The following is a 20,481-nucleotide window of genomic DNA, read 5'->3' as shown; positions in this document are numbered from 1 at the left end:
ATTTCTTCCCTGGTCCAACACCTTAAGGCCACAGGACATGAAATTGACTTTAAAAAGACCAGAACTATTGCCAAAACTGAACACTTTAATAACAGAATAATCAGAGAAGCCATCGAGATAGAAAAATGCCCACACAGCATGAACAAATGAGATGATACCTCCCACCTACCAGCCATTTGGAAACCTGCCCTTATTGACAAATGAGTCCCAAACATAAAGAATGACACCAGACCCACACTCACGAAAACCACACAGGATGTCACCACCACACATTCACGCAAAAAGCAAACCCAAACCCACACCGATGATGAGGCACGACCACAAACCAGAAGCCAGACCACAGCTGCATCATTAGCCACTTTAAACCCCTCCAATCTATATATGAAGCAAACTGACACCCACCATGAAGATGAGGCATGACCACGAACGCAAAGCCAAACAACAGCAATGCAGCTCACCATCTCAAACCCCCTGCAACTCAGAGTAACCTGAGCACAACAAAGCCCCACCCAAACAGAACACTCCCCCATCCAATCAGAGCACAGCCAACCCCCCCATCCAATCAGAGCACAGCCAAGCCCCTAACCAATCAGAACACACCTCCACCCAATCAGAACACAGCTAAGCTCCCACCCAATCAGTTCATACCCCCACTGGCAGTTAAAGAAGAAACAGCTACGATCACACATTGCTCCTAGAAGCACGAAGCCAAAAACACCAGCCTGAAGATGACGAATGGGACTTCATCGAAATGTTGCCAAGACACTTCCAATTTTATGTGGGAGAAAACTGGAATAACCAAAGACCTACATACAAACACCCATGAAAACCTCAGAAAACACATATATATACATACGTACATACATACATACATACATACATACATACATACATTGGGGTGAATATACAAAGAAATAATTATTAGTGTAAATAATATTCAGAAATACATGACATTCAGCAATGCTTGCATATATTGTAAATAAAATCTGTGCAACCATATGGATAATTTTCACTGTGAACATGTAAAAAATTTTAACTATTCAGAAACATTTAAGATAGGAAAAAATGAAAAATTAAGGAATGAAATGGATTGATTCTTCCATCGCTGCTTCCATCTGATAACTCATAACAGAGATCTATGTTACTACTCAAGGAGATGGTTAGTCAAAGTAAAATAGGGAAAGATAACTGCATCATAAGAAATTAATGCCTTCCTTTCCTTAATAATGAGCAAGTGCATTCTTTTTTCATTTTTCTGGAATAAAGATTTGATTATTCTCTGATTAAAACAAGAGTGAAATGCACCTCTTTTTAATTTAGATGGGCTTGATTCTGGAAGTACTGCTCCTTACTAATTCACCAAATTCCATGTTGGATTTTCTTCATCAGCAATCATCTACACAATGTACATCCATTCAAAGTGTCAGTTTCAACATTTTTAGAAAGAATAAAGGCTTTAAGCTTTATATGTGATTTGAAGCAACTTGCAAACCTAAACAATGGTTTAGGTCTAAACTACATGTGATTGAGAATAGATGTTGACATACGTATTGCTTAATCAGGCAAGCAGATTCCTGTTCGTCATATTTATCAGTTTTATAAAACATTTTGTAGATTAAAGCAAAAGGTGTGACCCAGTGCTGAAAAGTCCTAAGTGCTAAAAAGATGAAACATTGAAAGATGTTAAATGTTTCTTACCTTAATGCAGAAAATATTCACTATTTGCTGAGCTAAATAGGAGCTAAAGAATCATTCTATTAAAAACATTTATGTGAACATACTTTTTTAAAATTTTGCAGTCCCTGAGAGTAGTCCTCCCTACTTCCTATATTTATTCCACATACATATGTATTTTCCTCAATTTATGAGCTTGAGTTTGGCATGCTTGCATCTGCTTTATTCAAGTTAAACCTATCCATGGTAATTGCTTGATTTGTAACTTATAGGGCTTATAAAAGGCTAGAAAAAAAGATAGCTGAGCTTTTAAAATTTTACTTCTGGTTCAGCTATTCAATCCCCATCAAAAACTGGTAGGCTCTGCTCCCTGACTTTCCCTAACCCTGAAGAAGCCACTTTCAGACAACTTATTTCAATTGTTAATATGCTGTAAAAACTCATCCCTTCTCTTCTGCAGCTTGAGTAGGAGAGTCGTTAATTCCGGGATTTGTATTAAGTGCCCCACTCCAGTGGAGCTAAAGCAAATCGCCATCCTCTGAAGAGCAGGAAAATAATGACACCAGATTACAACAATTTTTGTCAAAAGGCAATACTTTAATTTTCAAAACTTTCTACACAAAGTGCAATTTCTTTTGTGATTTTTTTAAAATTTCATGTTTCTGAGGGAGAATTACAATGAGACTCCCCCCTTATGAGGTTTCTGTGATTGAAGAGATTCTAAAATGAACACAGAAACAGAGAGGGGCTGTAAAGTCTTTCTGAGACTCCCAGTTAAAGGGACTGGACAAAAGAGCCACCGAAGAAAATAAAACCAACCAGGTACAAATAGATTTTTTTCCTCATAACCAATTCTCAAATATGGCATAGAAGCCTTGTTCTAAGCTAATATGCACAAAAAGCCAATTTTGTTGCATTTTAATAACTTCTCTCTGGGAAGAATAGATATTTCCTCTTTTTTCTTCAAAACCATTAGTAAATAATTAAAAGGAAGAGTCAAAATATTCTCTAAAGATAACTTTGTCTTCAGTTGCCATAGTAACGAGCCTTTCCTAGGCTAAGCCAGGGTTTTTTGTTTTTTGCTTGTGTTGTGAAATAAAACACAAGGAAAAAGAATCCAGATTTTGAAGGAAGAGTAGGATGTGGTTGTTGACATGAAGGTGTTTCTGCTGTCATATGTTCAAATGATATACAATATAATATAAACTACTTGGGACTTCTATTGTCATGAATAAGCAGTAGCACCTTTAAAAATATAAATAAATAAATATTACCTGCAACTAAGGCCAGCATACATTCTATACTTCACAGATGAAATTATTAATTTTTTCAATTTAGTTCTATTCATTTTCTGCATTTGTAATTCAAGATATCTGCCGCATAGGCACACACTAAGAAAGCAATCTTGTTTACATCTATTTGTGAGTAAGGAAAAGTTCGCTTTAAATCTAGACATCTGGCTAAGCATCTTTGGATCACAAACAGAATCATGTTGCAACTTACTGATGGAAACAACCCCCTACTACTAAACGTGTAAAGTAAGTGATTAAGGTGTCTGCAAAAGGAAAACATAGACACACAGGCACACACAAAGGAGATGAGTCAAGAATCACAGAATTTGCTCAGTTTGATTTAAGCCTACTAACATAAGAAAAATGCTTCTTGAAATATGTGTTAGTATCAAACTGGCCAGAATGCTGAAGCATTTTGAAGGGAGTAGTATATGTGACACAGATGAAGAAATGTTTTGTTGTTGTTGAGATTAGAATATCCTATCCAGAAATCACAGAGAAACTATGGCTCAGAATACTAGATGGTCGTCAGGAGGAATTAGTTTAGACACTTGGTCACATGTAGAGCTCAATGCCTAAAGTGTGGCAAGTATCCTTTTCCTTTTCCAAGTTAAGCTGAAGATCTGGTCCCCATATTACAGAAGAGTTGTCTGCAATGAGAAACACTACTGTACATATGACAGTTTCATATAAATTGGAAGCCAGGATTCAATGTGTTGTTAGCACTTTCATGTTAATAATTATTCATGATTTTCCATGATTTAAAAACAGTTGTGAACTCTGCATGCATTCTCTGAAGAAATTTGGTATTAAGGTATGAATTGATATCTAGATTTATATCCCTGAAGATGAATTGACCCCTGGTATCAGCAACGTGCTTCTCTAATTTCTTATGTGATATGACTGATGCTAAGGTAGTTGTTGGATGATTGGATCTTGGAATGCCACTGAGTAATTTTACACATAACTTTGCTCAGCTAATAATATCCTAATAGAACATTACTTCATTCTGTAAATTGCATCAGATTATAGTGCAACTATGGCCAGATCTATGCTTATCCCCACCTTCTCATTGTTAGAAATATAATTTTATATTAACATCATCAGATGTTACTATTCTTTAATTGTCCTTTTTTAATGTAATCCAACCTAGAACTTTAGCAGAAAGTAATTTAATTTTGTGTTCTTAAATATAATCTGCCTAAAATTGTAAGACAATGTTTTCTCAAGCATGAATGTTGGAAATCCATCAACCAACATGTTAGAAAATGAAACTTAAAATTGATAAAATATACACAGGATTGCTCTATAGTGATACACATTTCAAAGCTGTCATACTGTCGGAGGTCACTTTTAGGGCTCTAAAAATAACATTACATAAAATTATATATTGTCCAGTCAAAATGAAAATTGTAATATAAACCTGATACAGAGACAAAATAGTGGTCAGGGAGGAGTTGTGGTCCCTCTTCTCTTCTGAAAACCTTCAGAATTTTGGTCACTTCCAATCCTACACAAGCTCCCAGCTCCTTTTCATAACTATCTTCCCATCTTTTTAAGGCTACATTTGTCCAAATCACAGACTGTGCAAACACTTTCTATACATGTAAGTTTTCTTTTTGGTCTCTCGACTCTTCAAGTACACTTAAGCACAAATTCAATGTCAAACATTCAGCTCACATCATGACAATCTGGAACAATGCTGGAAACACATACAAATGAGGAAGTTATATTAGTTATATAACTCACATTCCCATACATTTGAGCAGACAGGATCCAACCAGAATATGACATTCCTATCTACCTACCGGAAAAGATTTACACAGCTCTTTTGGCTGGCAGACTGAAGCTACAGTGCCTTGGCTGGTTTTTGCATTGCTGCTAACATTATCATTAAACTGCTTTGCCATAACTGCAAATAGTCACAGAGTTATGATAAACAGAAATAACTGGGTCTGCAGATGGAGTAGTGACAAAGCTCATTTCAGTTTTTTACTATGCATTGATATGGATGGCTTCCTTGTCCTTTCAAAAAACATTTAAGAGGTCTGCTTTTTTGCCTATCATTTCTGCTTCATAAGGAACAAGCAGAAAGCATGCTACAAGCTAATGTGCCTGCGTGCACACACACACAGATGCACACACAAAACATTTAAAACTAGGACCATTATTGCTTTATTAATGAAGACCTTGATCCTTCTCTGAAGCAGTCAGGAATTCCTTTTTTGTTTTCTGCATTAGTAACTCTTCATTTCAATTTGGTACTCTCTAAAAACACACACATTACTTTTCAAGAGATGCATTCATCATGATTTCATCTCCTGTCCATTGTAAAATATTTGGTATTCATTGACTCATTATACTAAAAACAAAGCAGCCATCTGATGTATACATCAGCATTGCCATGTCTTCTAAAATTCTCTGCTATAGTCCTTAATGTTGAAAGGCTCTAGATGCTGAGCCCAAATGTGTAAAGGTAGGTTATTAAATCAGCTGTAACTGACTCAATTTTTCAGGAAAATTATATACATCAGTTTCAGGGAGAGGTTTTCCTCCCCCCCCAACCCTTCCAATCTTGGAATATGTATTGAGCCTTTCATGGAAGATGAGCAAGTTTTAAGGAAAGGAGATATCCTATTAACATTTTTTCCCCAGAGCACTTTAAATCAGTTCCAACTTTCAGCCAATCCTTGCCTGGATCTGTCCTTAAGAGTACTTCAATCTACAGCAATAAACTACTGAAATGGAATGTTTTCAGGCTGTGGAAAATCTTCAATTGCCTATTTCTGTATATCATAGCCCAGTCCAAGTCAGTTAAGTTGCCAGATTTTTTTGGGGGGGTCAATCACAAAATAATTTGAGAATTATACCTATAACTGTCCCATTTTTGTCTTGGAATGGAAAATGATAGTATTTTCAGAAGCCAGGCTTTCTGCTTGATGGCTTGGCTAATAATGTAAAACATTATGATAAAAAGGTATCTTGAAAGTGACTGAGTTGCTGAAAACGTGGTTTATAACAGGGAAAGTAGTTTATTTTGAGAATGATCCCATATGCCATGTAACTGAGCAAGTTTCACTTATCCAGTCTTCTGCCTTTAGCACTCCATCCTCCATATACAGCCATGCATACACATGCTCACTTAAGGCCAAATAACACATGACATTAAATAGATAGTTTGCTGTTATTTTAAAAGAGAAAATAGCAGCTGGATCATAACTGGGAGTAATTTCTCCAGTGCCACCGTATTAATAAAACTATTGCTTGGCTTAAAAGAGAAGCTCCCACTGATACTATTTTCAAATAACAGCTCCCACAAGTGTAAAATGGATTTTTTGTCAGGAATGTAGTGGAAAAGTCACTACCCCCCCCCCCAATCTAATAATAGATTTGACATAGAATTCTGGATTTTTTTCTCTTTTTATGTTATGGTTCCAATCTTGCTTCTCCCGTTCTAGCAATTATTTATCATTTCAAAAAGTTACATGCAGTGTCAAATCATGACATGCAGCTTGGTCCTGATTATCAGTAAAAATGTGCTAATCAATTGCTTTGCATTTTTAGAATGGCTGGAGGCATCTCATCTGACACTATTTAAGGGACACCACTTAATTTAGCTAACAAGGCCATGAAAGGCATTATTGTGTTCTTTTCTTATGGAAACATAGAAATGGTTCTAGAAGGATCAAAATAACAGGCCTATGTTGGATACAAAGAGCTTCTTACACTTCTTCCTCATTCTCTAGCTTTTTTTTTCTTTCAATATATTTGTAAAAAATAGGATATTTTTCTTTAGAGATGGTTTTTGCACCTCTGGGCTTCTAAAATAGATTTTTTTCACAAATATTGAATAGTAAACAAAATAAACTACAAATTCCAATCCCTAAGCAGTACAAAGTGGCTTTTCCCATATACCTTTCTTTCTAAATCCTCCCCCGAACAAACAAACAAAAAAACAAAGCACGATCAATGAAAATCAGAGCACCGAGTATTTTGCCATGTGGCTTCTGCTTTTTCTCCTGGTTCTTCTCATTACCCTCTGGCAACTAAAATTTCCCAAGGGTATCAGATTGGGGAAGGCTATCTAGAGCTTTCAATTCTATACAGCCCACATAGACTTTTCTATTGGATGTGTTCACATTTAAGGAGTCTGAGAATTTCACTGATGCTACCTGAGGAGTTTAACAAAGCTGAACTTCAGATGCTGTTGCACCCCCTCGAAGTATCTCCAAGAATATCTTCATATAACTAGCTCCCCACCCTCCCACCAAGATGTGGATCATAGTTTTTACTACCACCACCATCACCACCCCACAAAACACAACATGAATTATGCAATTTTGCTTGAAAGAGATACCCAAGCCCTAAAAATCTGGCTGGATTCCTCATTTCATTTTAAAGTTATTTTTCCCAAGACCCTGCCCTTTTCATACTTAGCACTTTCTAAAAGTCCTAAGCTCTCTGTAAAAAAAATAAATAAATCATTCTATATATCTGTACATATATATTTGTATATGTAGAGGGCTAAATAGCTGCACCCAGCCAGCTAGTTATTTGGTTGGAGTGTCTTCTTCACCCTCTTAACTTTGTCCCACAGTCACCTTTGCAGAAGTAGCGATCCCCTGCAAATGTGGGATGTTCTCATATTGCTATCACTCTCTCAAGTCTCTGAGGTATGGTACAAAAGTCTTGTTTTCCACACATACACACAAGCGGACACACATACACACGTGCACACATACAGACATACAGACATACATATTTATATTTTGTGTGGTTGCTTTTTTCCCTTTTCACAGTCCTCTCACTGGGAACTGCTGTTAGGAAGTGGCAGCCAGAACAAGCCTCTTTCACGTTTCATTCTTCCTCCCTGCCGCAGGGAGACTCATCTATGTCTCTTGCTGACTCTGGTCCCCAGCTGCAGCTCAGAAGGAACTGGGGGGCTGTGGTCTGGAGTCCCAATTTTGTCTAAGCTCTCTGGTACATCACCCTCTCTTGGAGAAGGGCTGTTCTTGCAGAAGTCTGTCACCCAAGATGGCATAGATAAAAAACCCCTTGGGTCAACTGAGTAGAACTGCTTGGCTTCATTTGCTGCAGAACTCCGTGAAGAAGAGTTGGCATGGAGACTGCTGGTGCTGTTGCACTTCTTCACAAGTGCCAGAGCTTGAGATGGAGGAGGAGGTGAAAAGAGAGAAGTCAGAGAAAAACTGCTGAGGGTCTCTGACTGTTCACTGCTGTTACCTCCTCCCCTTAAGCTGCTCCCTATCCCTTCTTCATCAGAAGGGTCCATGGAATCATGATAAGTACAACCTGGGCTAGTGCTTCCTCCACTGCTGTGGCTCCGCTGGTGCCTCCTGATGTTCTGGAGAGTGAAGATGCCACGACCCCTTATGCTTTGCCTTCGAGAGACAGGGGAAAGTGGGACCACCAAAGCTTTTTGAGTGGCTGCTGGCACTGGGCATAATACTACTGGGAGATCTAGGGTGCACTGGGGTGAGTCACTAAGGTTTAAACTGTCTTCCAGTGTGGTCTGCAAGCTGCCGTCTGAGCTATTGCTCCTGCCATCATCAAGGGAAGTGTCACTCTCTGTGGTCTGCAAGGCCAAGAAATAACAAACCAACAAAATCACTTTTCGTATTCAGTACAAGGAACAGGGCATCAGTTGCAATGTTATACATCAACTAACAAAAGCAGATGGTTGTTCCTTGCCTCCACTTTCATCTGGTAGCACTAATCATTAATATGAGGACACAGTTCTGATTCTTAGCTGTCTTAGCTGTCAATCAGCAATATCAGATAAGAACAACAGTGTGTTAACATCATTGCAAGGAAATCTGGTTGACTAAAACATTTTGTGTTTCTAATCACACCCAATATTAGCCATAAATAGACTGATCTTCCATCAGTCTGTCTTAAAATTTTCAGACATTTTCATATATAAGGTCCACTTATACTCTCATTGTAGGTTTATTTAATAGCCAGATCGACTGGTTATTTGAATACAGAGGTTTAATTAGAAGGCTTCCAATGTTATATAGGACTCATCCAATTTTTAACCTGGACTGTATAATTTGGTATACATCTGAAATTTGTTTTAAATGGAGAATACAAAGTCTATCTATTTTTCCTCCTGAAGCATTTTCCTCATGTCTATGTATGGTTCAACCTTAGTGGACATAGTTAGAACAATTAATCAGTGGAACAACCTGCCTCCAGAAGCTGTGAATGCTCCAACACTGGAAGTTTTTAAGAAGAGACTGGACAGCCATTTGTCCGAGATGGTATAGGGTTTCCTGCCTGAGCAGAGGGTTGGACTAGATGACCTCCAAGGTCCCCTCCAATATTACTACTACTACTACTACTACTACTACTACTACTATGGATCATAACACAGTCAGCCAGATGTTCAGACTGGATTTGGCATTTTGTCTACCTATCGAGTCCTTACCCAGGACCTGGGATAGGCAAATGTGGATGTTTGATGGTATTACAGATATCGTTGCAGGATGGAAGCAGTTCCTAGTAAGGCTGCCTTTTGCAATTGACTAATAGTGAATTTGTCAATTTTTACTACTACTACTACCGCTACTACTACTACTACTACTATTATTATTATTATTATTATTATTATTATTATTACAAAGTCATTATGGGAACACTTACCTGGTGAATAAGCGAGGAGTTTACATTTGGAGATTGCAGTGAGGCCCAGGAAGCTTGCAGAGAGATTTTAGGAAGGTTCTCTGGACAAGATATTTTCTCCTGATTTGATAGCTTAGCAGAAACAGCTGGGAGAAAAAACTCTGTTTGAACTGGCAATAGAAAATGGGGTGCATCTGGACAGGAGAAAACAAGGGGGATTTGGTAAAATCAGGAGAAAGACATAAAAAGGAAGAAACTGATTTTCCACTTTTCTTATTGGGCAGAAATCTACAAAGTCAATTTAAGTTATGTTTAATGAGGAAACCAAGAAAATCAAACTACTTGCAATCATCATCTTGCTCCTTCTCTTACAACTCCAGCCTCTTTCTTTGGTAGCTAGTTTAGGAAGCACTAATTCATTCTGCTTTTAGTTGGCACATCTTAGCAAGGAATAACCAGCAGCATCCAGCTCTATTGGCTAACATGTTTCCTGTTCCCTGGATAATTTTCCCTAAGAGAACACAGTTAATAATTTGAGCATGGCCTTTAGTATTAGACAAATTAGCACTTGCCAGCCGTGCAGCATGAGGGATTTTGGCAATGTTTCAGGCTTTTCTTACATACATCAGGATTCACTTTGAAATCTTTTTGGTTTTAAAATGTAAAGTAATTCTAGTTACCTTTTCATGAGGCTTAAAAGTTGTTCTAGTCATTATGTCTCACAATAATTCATAGGGTTATTGTAAGAGGCAGGAGCTACCTAGGCTGCTCTCATGATTTTTGAAAAACTATGGAAAAATAAACAAATTAACACTCGAATGATCAGAAGGGTGAGTTTAGGCATTGAGTTAAGAAGACCTTTAAAACACAAATGAACATATGGGAGTGAAAACATGAGGCTCCAAATTTACAAAATTATGAAGTTAATTCTTGTCTTTTACAGTACAGTTTCCTTGACTACAGATAACATATCAAACATATTGCAGAGTTTCCAATTCAGTGTCTTTCAGATATGTCTCCTAGCTACTGTTTCTTATGAAAATATTGGACACATTTGGAATACACCCAATTGAAAAAGGCTGAGGTATTGTGTTAAATGATGTATATATGTATATAGCACTATTTTATATTCTAGATCAGTGAGTGAAAAAAAAACTTTGGAAAACATCAATTTCTTCATGTTGTTTAGAATTGATACATTTTTCATGCCTATACCTGAATACATCCCATTAACATGAAAGAGCTCTTTAAAAAGTATCTCTGTTGGGTATCATATTAGTTCAGGTCAACTATGCGACATTTCCTACCTTCATTGGTCTCATTATTTAGCCAAGACTGAGCTCGACTGACAGGGATTTTTTCCATTTCATACTGGTAGCTTTCTGGAGGCAGAGAAGATCCTGTATTTGTTAAAGGAAAGAGACATTCTTCCAAGCCTGTATTCCTTGTAGAATTAGGGCTGTCTTCACCATCCTAGTCAAAATAAAGATATTGTCTTATGAAGCTTCATAAAAAGAAAACAAAATTAGAGGAAACTTTGCATGGTTAAAAAAATGTGCTCAGTGGATCTATCTATCTGATACACTGTCAGAAGGCATTAGCAATATTGGTCATTCCCCAAGGGCATTTAACCATGATATGAATGTGGTCTGTTAATTTCTTTGTACTGTTCCCTCTCCATGGTATTGCTTTCATTTTAGCCATTCTGTGGCAGTACAATCAGATGACTATCCAGACCCTCTTGAATACTTCAATTTTATACAAGTATGTTACTGGGGCTTTTGGTATTCTTCTCTGTCACTTACTTTTTACCCTTTTGGGAAGAAGAAGCAGGCAGAGAAGGCAACTCTATAGGTAGCTTCTTATGGCCTGCTAAACAGCTGATTGTTTGGCTCTGAGAATAGCCTAATAAAGCCAGAAAGATTGTCCCATTTTACTGAGCTTCCATGTCACTCCACAGATCAATTATTTGATGAGCTTCAGGAATTACCAGGACTGTGATTGGCAGATGGATTCCCAAGAGAATTGTAAAACAGAGATGCCAACAGAGAATGTAATGAATTGCTTTTTTAACATGCCAAAACAGAATCAATAGAGGAGGATAGGAATCAGCAGTCAAAACAAACTTGTATGTTATGCAGGTTAATTTTCAGCTAGCTTATTAACTGAGCTATGGGGAAAGATGCTAGATATGTATCAAAGCTTTATTGGAGCTCTTGACTGAGGTAATTTGCTTTATACATTTCAGTAACTGACTTCCCTTATTGAAAAAATTCTGGTGGAAAATGAAAATATTCCATATGCACATATGGACTTCATGTTTCATGAAGGAATCTGTATCAGAAATAATACGATGAAACAAGTAGGGGTAAGCATGCCTCTCTTGTTATGGTTCTATGTGAGCTTAGGCAATGCAGTTTTCTTTACTAGTATGGTCTTAAGTATTAAGTTTTAATACTCTCTCGAAAGCTCTAAAACTTTATAGTTTTAAGATTCCAATTTTTGCACACTTGTGTGAAATGGACCCATTCTATGCAGCTATCAATGTCAGTTCACTCCAATAAAACAAGATAAGCTAAAAGTGTGGCCCCAGTGATCCAGTTTCACACACTTGATACAGAGCATAATAAATTAATTCAGAGCATTTAAGAAAAAGTCCTATAGAATTTTGTCATCCATCCATCCATCTATCCATCCACCCACCCACCACTCCCTTGACCCTGAAAAAATGGATTCTTTTAAAGGAAGGAATATATGTATGTATGCATGCATGTATGTATGTATATGTATATAAAATTTACCTTTTCCTTAGGGCTTGGCTGGTCAATGTTGGAACTATCTCCATCATCTCCTAGCAGGACAGAAGACTTATCAGAATTGAGTGATAAGGCCTCCATTTCAGCCAGCTGGATCTATAGTAAGGAGGGTGAATGGGTTTCAGGAAAGAAACTGTCAAATAACACTCTTAACAGTCACATCGCTTTAGAAAAGAGATTGGAGACAAGAAGGAAGGTCATACTTGACATTTACAGAAACTTAACTCAATTTTACATATCATGAAAGATTCTTAGGGTGAGATGAGGATAAACAAAAATAAAATACACTTTTTGTGCATCTATGATGGACCATGTCATCTGAAGAATTCTCCATTTCATCTTCTGTGGAAGGAAAATAGAAAGCCTTTCAGTCTCACCAAGGAGTGGCTCCATAATATATAATGTAAATTCAGTATAACTGAGTCTACATTAAGAGACTGAGAAATCTCTGAGAAGAATTCCTAGAGGATAGTCTAGGGATCATTGAGAAAAGGACCGCCTTGCCTTGGATAACAGAGTTTATTTCCATCAACAGGCAGTTTGTGGCTATAGTGAAGCCTTCATTTCAACAGTAGTAATCATGCAATTCATATGAAAATCATGTAGCTGTATGTCTTTACTATTATTTTTCACTTACGTTTTTCCTCTTGAGTTTAATTCCAATTTACTAATTTACTAGTTAGTACTATTTACTAATTCCTTATTTCCAACTTAGTGAAAAAAATCATTCTATTCCGTGTTATTATTCAACTTCTCTTTTCCTTTTCTTTTTAAACAACATTCTATATTATAATATCCCTTACTTTCACTTCTCTAACTCAAATTGCTGGGTTTTAATTTGCTTCCTAAAACAAATCACCCCCCCAACACCATCTCTCCATCTTCTTTAAATGTCATCCCTTGATGGAGGAAGATATTTTTCCCCTTTTAATTTTATTGGGTTACCTTCTCTTTTATTTTTCCTTTTATCCAGATTACTATTCTCCAAAGTATTGTTAAAAGTATTGTTTTTCACTTAATGGCAGTCTCTAAGGAACTTTTGAAACTATTTTGGTATTTGCTCTTTCTTGGTATTATTTTATCTCTATTATTATGAACTAATTTGAGAGGTCTTTCAGTAAAGTTCTGCTTTCCTGTATTTGTGCAGAATATGTTGCTGGTGTAAACAGTAGCAAAAAAATGATATGGAGAGCTGATGGCTTTGGACAGGATCTGTAACAGAATCAATGGTAGTGCCAAATATTAGGACTCCTTCAGACGACAGTTCATTTGGAATTAATGGAAGATATGGCTGAAGTAGATTTCCAAAATGGTAATCCACTATCATGATGTAATCTATTACAAGGATATAATGATGGCAATCTTCACAGCACTAAAACCACACTATTTCCACAGAGGCTAACTGCTGAATTATTACTGTTTAGAGCACCGTGGACACAATCCAGTGCCTAGTCATGTTAGCTTAAATGCCTTCAAGATCAACTTGATTTATACATACTTCTTAGTGTGCTGGATTGTGTCCAAGGATGCATAATATGGAAGTTTTTACCAAACACAGCCACCACTAATCATCTACACATTTAAAAAAGAAAAGAAAACCGGCATCACATCACATCAAAACACAGCACAACTACCAGCCACAATATCTGTACATATTATACAAACACAAACTTTGTATGAATGACACCTCTAACTAATTTAGTAAACTATCATATGCCTAACTGAAGTTCACATGAAAACATGCTCAATTGTTCCATTATTACTTTGTAAGACATGAACTTCTTTTCCATTGAATACCAGGACAAAAAGAACACCCTAATAAACTATAAAAGAAAATATCATGTTCAAATCTACAAGCCTCCATTATATATTAATAGATCATGTGAAGACAATTAGCCATTTTGTATACTTCCAGTATGAAGTCTAAATAAATTATTTAAAAAAGTTTTCTGACACCAATACTGTATTAAAATTAGAATAATACCAAGGAGAATAAAATATTATATAGTGAGAGTATGTATATTTTAACACTATAGACTGCTTACAATACAGGATACTTAAATATGTTAAAATATATTAAAAATCTAACTTGTGCAGAACAAAATGCATAGTTTCTATTGTGGTCAAGCTGTTTCACCTCTGTATCTTGTTTTAGATGAAAAATTAATAGAATTAAACTAAGTTATTTTCTTCTCAACTTATGTTTAAACGTATGTAGATAAACTAAACATTTTGGTAAGCAAGATGAGCAACTAATATTAAGAAGTGGTAAAGGTTTTATAGCGATCTGGATTGATTTGGATTTGGACTTTGTTAAAAGGGCTTTATATGTTTTTAATATTAGAGATGGTATAATGAGAAAAAAACTGAAATATGGGAAAAGATGGAATTAATTATTGGAGATTTGGAGAAAAAGTGAAAAAAATAGAATATTGGTGAGAAAGAGAAGAATTTATTTTTGGAGTTAATAATGCTTAAATAAAAAAACATTTGGGGCACCTGAATAGTAAATGAATATGTTAGTTTAAGATTAAATATTTGCAGAATTAAGAAAGTATGATACAGGATGTTTGGATAGATAATGAGTTTGTAAATTTTTATTGATTAATGAAATTTATATAGAGTGATATATTCAATGAAAATTTGTTTTAGAAATGTTTTAATGAGCTTATAACAATATAAATAGATAGAGAATGTTAGTCTATTTTTAATTATATAACCTGGATGGAATGTTATATTAGTGAATGAATTGGTTTTAGAAAGATATTGACTTGATTATAATCTTTTAAATAAATGGAGAGTTCTTTAAGTTTAAATTTAAATGTGTGAATAAATATAGGTTTTTATAGATTGAATTTTTTTATTGATTAATGCAGTTGATGGTTAGACATAGTAATGAATTAATTTATCTGAAAATGCATTAATTTGATTATAAGATTCTATATAGACAGAGAGGGAAATTTTAAAGAAATATTGTGTATATATTTACTATGTTATTGTTTGTTTTAAAAAAAATGATCACCATGTTTCTACGTAGGTTCTTAAGCTGTGCTGGTGTAAAATGGAAAACTAATAAAAATTGTTTTGGAAAAAGAAATGAGTTTCTAAAGCAAAATTTGTTAGAAATGTTCTAACTTGTTTTTAAATATGCTCTTAAAATCAAGATTAATTTTTGCTTTGGTCTTCTTGAATTATTAACACGTATATCACAAGAAAGGAAAGAGAATTGTATAGTTGCTGACATCGGCAGATTTTGCTCTATGAGCTTTTAAAATTTAGAGTGATTATTTTTTCTACAATTCTTATACAGATTCAGATTTACCATTATTACAAATATTTTGTGATATATAACCACAGAGTCCTTCTCACAAGCTAGCAATGCATCTACAAATATTGATTGAAAATATATTACTGGGCCAAATAATATGAGAAATGTTAAATAACATAAAGAGGATTTTTTTTAAAAAAAATAAATTTATCAATTAAACCTGAAAGATGCTATTGTTCCAGCAAATCAAAAAATTGAAATACTCATTGCTTGGACATAAATTACTTAACAAATCCCACTGTAATGAGATAATCTGAGTTATTTCAACAAGGTTTGCATGGATGACCACCATAGTTAAATATATCCTTGATCACTATCCCATATAAATGGTTTACAATCATTATATTATCCTACTTATTGTTTGACAATGCCTATGGAAAATTGATTGAAAACTATGCACTGCAGGGAATGAATTATTTTGCTTGTGGGCTTTACAGATGTGAGGGAGTCTAACCCATTTAAAAGAAGGTACTCCAAAATGAAACCAGAACAATGTAACAGTAAAGCTATATTGTTACCAAGAAATCTACATGGATATAAATAAAATATTTAGATAGGCTTGAGTGACAGATGATAAAACTCGCATATCAGAAGGCACTCTTCCAGTTATTGGGGAAGAATGTCAAACTTTCACTGTGTATGATGAACATGGATGGACCAGATCCAAAAGGACATTTGGTCTTAGTTATTGAAGATGGATTTCTTGTTTAGAAGGACTCATCATTAGAACCTGTAATGTGAGATGCATGAATACAACAAAAGTGAAATTATTGAAGTGGAAATAAAGTGTACTAAGCAGGATATTTTAGGAATAGTTGAATTTTGGTGAATTAAATTAAATGATTATTTCTATTCAGGGCATGAGACTACTTAAAATGGAGCAGCAAATGGGTTTGCTACAGTATGTGACAGGATAATATCTGTTAGAACTAGTGGATATGCAGTGAACATCAATGTTACACAAATGTATGCACCTGCCACACGTATTGAGGGATTCTGTAACAAATTGTAAGCAGCACTAAATCCAACATCAAAAGATGACCCAGTATTACTAATTGATGACGGAATGAAAAAGTTGGAGAAACAAAGAAATCTGAATTTACAGGAAACTTTGGACTGCATAAACACAATAATGAAAGAGATAGCTAAATCAAGTTCGGGAAGATAATTGTTTACTACTAACTCCGGCTTCACAGACTCTCTTTTAAGGTTAAATCACATCAAAGCAGTAATAAGAAAAAGAAGAGAGGGAAATGAAATCCAGTCAGTCAGAATACTTCCAAGTACAATCTATGGAACATATCTTGAAAAGATTTAACAATATAGGGGTTAAATTTGCAAAATTAAAAAAGACTAGGTGTACCAGTAAGATTCTACTTGGAGTCAAAATATAAGACCAATGTGAAAACAGATTTAATATAACTAATTTAAGTCAAAGAAAACAGAGAATGTACTGAAAGACATAAAAGACACATGAAAATTTAATAGGAAAAATATTAGTTTGGGTAATGAAACATCTGCAAGAAAACAATCAAACTCAGAGAGCACCAAGGACCTCTAGTAGGAAAAAAAAGTCAAAAGGGTCAACCAGCTTTCCATACAAGTGATTATTATAGCAAGTAACAATACAACAATAACAGCAACAAAAACTCTTGAAAGTAAAACAAAGGAAACAAAGAAGAAAGGATGGCTTCTGTAAACATGAAGGATGTACAACAACCAAATACAGAGTCAAGTAAGAAATGACAGGGACTCAAGAATGTCAACATAGAAAGGAAATGGTAAGAAAATGATAATTAGGAGATACTTTTCAGAAGACCAAAGTAACCATAGGAAAATGTACAGTTTATGTAGGACTACTCAAGATTAATCCTGGAACTAATGGAGACAAATAAGGTTAAAGGAAGATTGACAGATACATATGGAAATATTTTCTAAAAAAGGCATAATAGGAGAGAAAATTTGTGGAGAGAGGATATATTCCAAAACTGACTCTGCTGGAAAGTAAGTTACAAAAGGTGAAGAGACAAGTGCTAAGTGCTACATCCACAAATATACAATAAGCCTGTGAGGCCAAGATCTCTGTGTATACTGATTTGAAAGAAGAATGATGTAAGAAGGTGTGTAAATTACTTAATGCACTAATTCCTTGTGTAAGCAATATCTATTTATGTTCTTACAAACAGAACCAAACATGGAGAGCAAAATGTTAAATGAATAGGCAAGTTTCAGGCAAGGCAGAAAGGCAAGAGATCTTAATATAAGATGGATAATAGGATGAACGAGAGGAAGCTTTGATTTATTGACTATAGCTTTGATTTACTGACTATAGCAAGGCCTTGTGTAGATTATGCCTGGATATGTGTTTATTAAAAGTAAAGATGGACAGTGTGCTAAAGAATTAAGGAGTTTAATTTGAAGGAAGAATACAGTGATACATTTAGACAAGTTCATGAAAGCTAAGTATACTTATATGATCAGAATAAATTATAAGAGCAGAATAATTAAGTCAATTAACTTTCCAGCAGCAATGTATAGTTTTGAAATTGGGTCACCCAGACAGAATAGGAAAAACAAAACAGATGCTTCTGAACAGTAGATCTGGAGAGTAACTGAGGGTTTCAATCCATCCTTAATCTAATCAAGACTGACTATTCCCTTGAGGTAATATTCAGATCATCACTTGGATGTGATAGGAGTGGATGATGATCTAGAAATAACTGTATTTGTCAAGTAGACAAGGGAAGACAATGGAAAAGATGGAAGAACAGGCTCAAAGACTTTACAGAAATATTCCTGAAAGAACAATGAGGCAGATAAGCTAAAAACAGCCATGCAGTTGCCAGGAATCCAGCCCCATACAGAAGCACTTCATTCACATTTATAATTTATAAATGCATTGTGTATGAATCATTTATAATGCATTTTGCATATTTAAGAAATATTTCTTATAGTTTTCTTACATGATAAGATGCAAATTGTTACAAAAAGGGCATTGATGGAATGTGGGCTAGAGTCTCACATTTTTCCAATCACAAAGATGAGCTGGATACTAAGGAATAATTTTATATCTTTTTTCCAGTAATCATGAGAGCGGTGAGATAGTTTAGCGGTTAAGTTACGGGCTTATCAGCTGGAAAGCCGTCAGCCCAGGTTCAACACATGTGATGTGATGAGCTCCTGTCCTAGCTACAGCTCCTGTCAACCTAGCAGTTTGAAAGCATTCAAATGTGAGTGGATAAATAGGAAGGTAACAGTGCTCTGTGATGGGAAGGTAACAGTGCTCTGTGATGTCATGCTGGCCACATGACCATGGAAATGTCTTTGGACAGTGCTGGCTCAATGGTCTTGAAATGGAGATGAGCACTGCCCCTTATAGTCGGCAATGACTAGCAGAATAAAATCTACAAGGGCCCTTTACCTTTACCCTTATTTTTCCAGTATCATGGCAAGTAAGCTATAAAAGTGGGCCAATGAAATGCAATGCATTGGACAGATATATTGCTGGCACGAAGAGTTTCTTGGATTAAATACTTTTTATCTTGGCAAACTTTTTTTTGACAGTATAGTAATTTAAATAATACTTGGCTATATAAATTAATGAAAGAGGTTCAGCGCACTGATACTTGGGGAAGGGCTGAGGTTCTGAATGCTTTTGGAAGACTTGGAAGCAGTGGCGGGATTCAGCTGGTTTGCACCGGCAGAAACAGCTAATTTTTTGTTGCCTAGGCCCAGAATGGACTTCTGGAAGTGGCATCCACACAGAGAACCAGTTGTTCACATATTTGAATCCCACCACTGCTTGAATGGTAATTTTGAAGGTCATTCCAGCTGCTGTCTGTACTTGTGTATGCACAGCCACTTTGCTGGTGATTCCAATGGAAGTGTCATCTATGCATGCAAATCATTGAGGCAGCCATGAAAGTCTTTCAAAGGAAGTGGCTTTCTTAATGCATTGAGTGCAGTGCTCTGATCACTTAGCATTGTGAAGCCGTAAAGGAAGGAATTGTAGTGGGAGATGGGGAAAAACTGTGAATTGTATACTTACAATTGAATAAACATGATAATCTAAGATATTGCCAGCTTCTATGATATTTAGACCAAGATATAAAATTCCCTAGCTTTACTATTAGCCAAATATCTATTAATGAGGTTCTTGACTTGTGAACATTCAACTGGACTTCTCTGCCCTCTGAAATCTATGCAACCAAAACATTCACAATAATTGCAAAGAATTGTCAATGAATGATTCTATTAGTTAAGATATGAAAAAAATGTTTGATTCAGACTATCTAAGCTGTAGTTCCTTACAACCATCACTCAGTAAGAAATCTCTTTACTCCCATTTACTGCACCTTCCACTGGCAATGTAATTAAAAAGAGGACCCAAAGGTTCAAAACTAAGACAAAATAAAATGGTAGCCAGCATTTTAAAAACTTAAAGTGATTTTACTTTAAACTCTACTGTTTTAGAGTACTTCTTAGATACCAGAAAACAGAGTTCCACTTAAAACTAAGCATGTCATTTAAAAGTACTCTGCGATCCTTGAAAACCATGGAACAATGCACTGTGTTCCTTTTACAAATCAGTCTACAATATACAAAACAGAATACTGTATTATCTATAGAGCTAATGCTGTATCTCATCTTTCAAAATGATGAAAGGTTTTTTTTCAGTTATCCTTGTCAATCTAGCTGTCTTTCTACTCAGCCTTCGGCTAACACAAAT

The 20,481-nt window shown here is 35.5% G+C and overlaps 1 protein-coding gene across 4 annotated transcripts in view; it reads right to left on the bottom strand.

The window, feature by feature from the left end:
* Positions 1-2,250: 2,250 nt before the first annotated feature.
* The window catches only part of CACNA1I (calcium voltage-gated channel subunit alpha1 I), a 192,630-nt gene continuing 174,399 nt past the window's right edge, over positions 2,251-20,481 (bottom strand). For 3 of the 4 annotated variants that reach the window (XM_039335515.1, XM_039335516.1, XM_039335518.1), the window contains 4 exons: positions 12,410-12,520; positions 10,916-11,081; positions 9,630-9,802; positions 2,251-8,559 (listed from right to left, as the gene is read on the bottom strand). In XM_039335515.1, coding sequence (XP_039191449.1) covers positions 7,852-8,559; positions 9,630-9,802; positions 10,916-11,081; positions 12,410-12,520 — 1,158 coding nt within the window. In that variant the 3' untranslated portion in view covers positions 2,251-7,851. The remainder of the gene's footprint in view (positions 8,560-9,629; positions 9,803-10,915; positions 11,082-12,409; positions 12,521-20,481) is intronic. The other variant, XM_039335517.1, reaches the window with a different exon arrangement.

Source organism: Crotalus tigris, unplaced genomic scaffold (assembly GCF_016545835.1).
Source record: "Crotalus tigris isolate CLP2741 ecotype Arizona unplaced genomic scaffold, ASM1654583v1 scf7180000017644.4837335, whole genome shotgun sequence".
Classification (NCBI taxonomy): Eukaryota; Metazoa; Chordata; class Lepidosauria; order Squamata; family Viperidae; genus Crotalus; species Crotalus tigris.
The sequence above is the reverse complement of the archived record's forward strand: the minus strand, read 5'-3'. Positions and strand labels throughout refer to the sequence as shown.